Genomic DNA, 5,000 nt, shown 5'->3' on the forward strand with positions numbered 1-5,000 from the left:
TTTGTTTCTTTGGGGTATCAAAGTGGTTCATTTGGAGGTTCCTGGGGTCTTTGAAGGGATATAAAGGCTTAGTCCTTCTCTTCTGTTGGTTTAGTGCCAACCTCAGAGTGGAACCTCAGAGTGGAACCTCAGAGTGGAACCTCAGAGTGGAACCAGGTTGATCAGGTCTACAAGTTAACGACCGGATCTAAACTGTTTATGTAGATTAACTGTGTTTACAGGAGAACATGTGACATCACAACACCCTGTCTCTCTCTCTGTCTGTATCTCCGCCTGTCTCTCTCTCTCCACCCCTCTGTCTCTCCACCTGTCTGTCTCTCTCTCCACCTGTCTGTCTCTCTCTCCACCCCTCTGTCTCTCCACCTGTCTCTCTCTCCACCTGTCTGTCTGTCTGTCTGTCAGACCTCCTCTAAGGCTCTGGAGCAGGAGACCAGAGAGCGGGCGACGGTTCTCCAGACGGAGTTTGAGAACTTTGTTCACTCTGACGTTGAGTCGGTTCAGAACGCTAAGAGAGGTAAGTGACCCTCCGTGTCAGCTGTTCAGGGCTATGACTCACTTCCTGTGTTGACCGTGTCCCTGTGATGTCACTGTGATGTCATCAGCGCTGCAGTCCTTCCTGCGGGCGTACACCGCCTACCCCGCCCGCCTCAAACACATCTTCCACATCCGCTCGCTCCACCTGGGACACACGGCCAAGAGCTTCGGCCTGAGAGACGCTCCGCAGGGCCTCAAGGCCGCCGCGGGACCCGGGACCAGGACCCACAACAAGAACCACGACAAGAACCAGAACCACGACAAGAACCAGAACCACGACAAGGGGACCGGCAGCCAGACTGCTGGAGCAAAGAGGTGAGAGACTGATTGTGTGTGTGTGTGTGTGTGTGTGTGTGTGTGTGTGTGTGTGTGTGTGTGTGTGTGTGTGTGTGTGTGTGTGTGTGTGTGTGTGTGTGTGTGTGTGTGTGTGTGTGTGTGTGTGTGTGTGTGTGTGTGTGTGTGTGTGTGTGTGTGTGTGTGTGTGTGTGTGTGTGTGTGGTCAGACCGTGTCCAGACAGGCCTGCTGTGAGGAGCAGCTGTAAACAACAAAACACTGTCAGAGGTCAATAGAGACATAATTACAGGTGTGTGTGCGTCCTCAGTATCCCACAATCCTTTGGGTGCTGGTCAGTTGTGTAATGGTGCGTTCAGGTGTCATGACCTTGGTTAGATAATTGTGTGTATTTTTCCTTCAGTCTGTTTGTTCTTTGTTTTTAATAATCAACTCTGATGTGGAAGCACAACTTCACCTAAAGGACAAAAGAGAAGAGTGGAAGTATTTAAGTATTTAAAGTATTTAAAGTGTTTGACGTCCTCAGACTTCTGGGAGCTTTGACTCTCAGTGACACTGAAACCTGACGGATGTTCTTCTCCGTCCTCAGGTTCTCCACCCGTCAGCTGCTGCACTCCGAGTTCTCCAGCGGGTTGGAAGACGCCAAGAAGAAGAAGAAGAAGAAGACGAAGAAGACGAAGACATTTGGTCGGTCAGGAGAGGAGGAGGAGGAGGAGGAGTAGGAGGAGGAGGAGTCACACACTGACTGACTCCCTCCATCAGGTAGCAGACACAGATCAGCCAATCAGAGTCCTTCTTCAGAAGACGATCAGTGTTAAAGAACAAACGATTACTCTTAAACAGGAAGTCGTCTCCAATAGGTCCAGGTCCTCTGATGCTGCTCTCTGATTGGTCGACAGAAACATTCAGAAACAGACGGTGTGTTCGAGGACAATCTGAAGAACTGAAGATGAGTTATAGTTTGGTTGTTCAGAATACTGTGATGAAGATGTTTGACTGATATTTAAATATGAAAACATGTTTTTATTAATGTTTGATGTCTTTGATGAAAAAAATATTTTCTTTGTTTGAAAATAAAAAGTTTTCAAAGATTAAACGGTCTGAAGTCGTGAACGAAGAAAATCCGTATTCTACTGTTTTACTACCAGATCTCTCTTTATACTGTAGTATAAAGAGATACTACAGTCATACTGTACTATTACTGTCGATACTATAGTAATGTTACAATAGTACTGAAGTAATACTACATTAATACTGAAATACTAACAAACACATAGTTGCTGGTCCTGCTGACCTCAGATCAGATGTTTAAGATTCTTCATTTCCATCAGATGAAGTTTCTCAACACATTTAAATAAAATAAAATAAAAAACTTTAAATGTTTTAAAGTCGTTCAGTCGGTTGAATAATTCTCTTAAAGATAAAATGTTCTGGTCTCTGATAATAACAATATTTCATCAGTTAATCGCTTTGTTAATCTGAATCAAATGTTCAGCCGTCTGATTGGACAGAAACAAACCTAATGAAATGATCTATCAGACGTCATGATCAATAATCAATAAACCTTCTCTGGTTAGTTCAGGTTCTCTTAGTTCATGTCTTTTTTTCAAGTGAACATCTGGAACAATCAGCTGCTAGAGGTCATGAGACCAGGACCAGTACCAGAGTCCCAGTGAAGACCAGGACCAGTACCAGAGTCCCAGTGAAGACCAGTACCAGAGTCCCAGTGAAGACCAGGACCTGTCAGAGACCAGAACCCGTCCTCCTGAGTCCAAACCCCATGAAACCAGAACAAGGACTGGATGAGTCCAATCAAAACCCTTAAAGGGCCAAAACAGTCCATAAAAGCAGGCGGGACCGGACTCTTCAGTTCTTTCTCACTTTCTTTAATCAGTAACATTTAAAACACAAACATCAACAATTATTTACATATTTCTGGAAAATGTAAAAAACTGAACTCGTCGTCTTCTCGTCTCGTTCTCAGATATTCTTTAGTTTGTTTGTTTGATCTTCTGGTCCGTCGTGGATCAAAACATGTCGGTGGTTCCGTTACGGGTCTGGTGGTCTGGATCCTCTCAGACGCACCAATCAGACGCTGTTTACTTTTGTTGTGATGTCACATCTGCTCAACCAATCATGAGCCATGCCGTTGCCTCAAGAACTTGAAAGTACCTGAACCTGTATCCAGTATCGGATCCAGACCAGGATCCAGATTTAGTTCCAGGACCTGGTCCCTCCAGACGGCGTCAGGTCCTGAAACAGCATCAGAACCGGAGAGGACAGCCGTGTTTCAGACGATCAATAAAGCTTCTGTTCAATAATCAAACGCTTGTTTGTCTCCACGGCGTCCAGTAGAAACCAGTGCTCCCAGTGCGCCGGTGTCAGTGGGGGTGTGGTCCGCTGTGGGTCAGGACTCGAGGCAGCAGGGACTGGACCGGGTGGTGGGCGGGGCTTCGGTACAGGTAGAGGTCCGGTGTGGGCGGGGCATGAGGGAACAGGAAGTGAGCTGGCAGGAACATCCGTCCGGCTCCGGCCAGCAGCTCCAGCCCGACGGCCGACTGCCGCTTCCACTTGGTTCTGACGGAGGAAACCCGCTCGTTACATTAATGACCAATAATCATCTTCATGTTTACAATAATGTAACAACAACAACATGAGAGGATCTCTGAACTGTTTTATAGTTCTTATCGTCGACGTTCTCCTTATTTTCTTCTGCTCAAAAGATAAAATATCAGCTTCATTTATTTACGTAGAAGTTCACATTTAAAACATTTTTAAAATATAATTTTTTTAAATCCAAAAAAGCAAATACATTTTTTCTCTGTTTGACCCAAAAAAATCTTGAAAGAAATAAAATGTGTTTTAAGTTGAGATCTTTGACTCAAATTGTCCAAATGACTCATCAGACGATCCGGCCAATCACAGGACAGGATTCTCTGTGAGGGGCGGAGCAATAAGGATCAATAAATAATAAATCAGTGCTGTGATTCTGAACTAAAAGCTCCATGTTTTGTTCCTGCATTCATTATTAGGTCTAACCCTAACCCTTACCTCCTGTTCTGGGACCAGGTCTTGTGTTTCTTACCTCCTGTTCTGGGACCAGGTCTTGTGTCTCTTACCTCCTGTTCTGGGACCAGGTCTTGTGTTTGTTACCTCCTGTTCTGGGACCAGGTCTTGTGTCTCTTACCTCCTGTTCTGGGACCAGGTCTTGTGTCTCTTACCTCCTGTTCTGGGACCAGGTCTTGTGTTTCTTACCTCCTGTTCTGGGACCAGGTCTTGTGTTTCTTACCTCCTGTTCTGGGACCAGGTCTTGTGTCTCTTACCTCCTGTTCTGGGACCAGGTCTTGTGTTTCTTACCTCCTGTTCTGGGACCAGGTCTTGTGTCTGTTCTGGGACCAGGTCTTGTGTTTTACTTACCTCCTGTTCTGGGACCAGGTCTTGTGTTTCTTACCTCCTGTTCTGGGACCAGGTCTTGTGTCTCTTACCTCCTGTTCTGGGACCAGGTCTTGTGTTTTACCTCCTGTTCTGGGACCAGGTCTTGTGTCTCTTACCTCCTGTTCTGGGACCAGGTCTTGTGTTTGTTACCTCCTGTTCTGGGACCAGGTCTTGTGTTTGTCCCTCCTGTTCTGGGACCAGGTCTTGTGTTTCTTACCTCCTGTTCTGGGACCAGGTCTTGTGTTTGTTACCTCCTGTTCTGGGACCAGGTCTTGTGTTTGTTACCTCCTGTTCTGGGACCAGGTCTTGTGTTTGTTACCTCCTGTTCTGGGACCAGGTCTTGTGTTTGTTACCTCCTGTTCTGGTACCAGGTCTTGTGTCTCTTACCTCCTGTTCTGGGACCAGGTCTTGTGTCTCTTACCTCCTGTTCTGGTACCAGGTCTTGACCTGGGTGTCGCTGAGCTGCAGTGAGGCAGCCAGCTCCATGCGGTCCTGGACACTCAGGTACTTCTGGTTCTGGAAGCTTCCTTCCAGCTTCGACAGCTGCTGGTCGCTGAACGCCGTCCGAGCTTTACGAGGTTTCTTCAGATGTTCCATCAGCGGGTCTGAGGCCCCGCCCCCTGAGTGATTGACAGGTAGAAATGACATCACATCAGACCATCAGGAGTTTATTATTACTGGTCTCTGGATGTCTGCTGGACCTGAATCTGTTTTTAAAAATGATCTGAAGTGAAAACAT

The 5,000-nt window shown here is 46.5% G+C and overlaps 2 protein-coding genes across 3 annotated transcripts in view; one reads left to right on the forward strand and one right to left on the reverse strand.

Moving 5' to 3' along the window:
* ddx31 (DEAD (Asp-Glu-Ala-Asp) box polypeptide 31) overlaps nucleotides 1–1,878 on the forward strand; it is an 11,066-nt gene extending 9,188 nt beyond the window's left edge. For both annotated transcript variants that reach the window (XM_054610652.1, XM_054610653.1), the window contains exons 19-21: nucleotides 403–514; nucleotides 603–849; nucleotides 1,416–1,878. In XM_054610652.1, coding sequence (XP_054466627.1) covers nucleotides 403–514; nucleotides 603–849; nucleotides 1,416–1,548 — 492 coding nt within the window. In that variant the 3' untranslated portion in view covers nucleotides 1,549–1,878. The remainder of the gene's footprint in view (nucleotides 1–402; nucleotides 515–602; nucleotides 850–1,415) is intronic.
* Nucleotides 1,879–2,741: 863 nt separating this feature from the next.
* LOC129100891 (barH-like 1 homeobox protein) overlaps nucleotides 2,742–5,000 on the reverse strand; it is a 7,139-nt gene continuing 4,880 nt past the window's right edge. The window contains exons 3-4 of the mRNA XM_054610431.1: nucleotides 4,683–4,881; nucleotides 2,742–3,403 (exon numbers count right to left, since the gene is read on the reverse strand). Of these exons, the coding sequence (XP_054466406.1) occupies nucleotides 3,208–3,403; nucleotides 4,683–4,881 (395 nt within the window). The 3' untranslated portion in view covers nucleotides 2,742–3,207. The remainder of the gene's footprint in view (nucleotides 3,404–4,682; nucleotides 4,882–5,000) is intronic.

This window comes from Anoplopoma fimbria, chromosome 13 (genome assembly GCF_027596085.1).
Source record: "Anoplopoma fimbria isolate UVic2021 breed Golden Eagle Sablefish chromosome 13, Afim_UVic_2022, whole genome shotgun sequence".
Lineage (NCBI taxonomy): Eukaryota > Metazoa > Chordata > Actinopteri > Perciformes > Anoplopomatidae > Anoplopoma > Anoplopoma fimbria.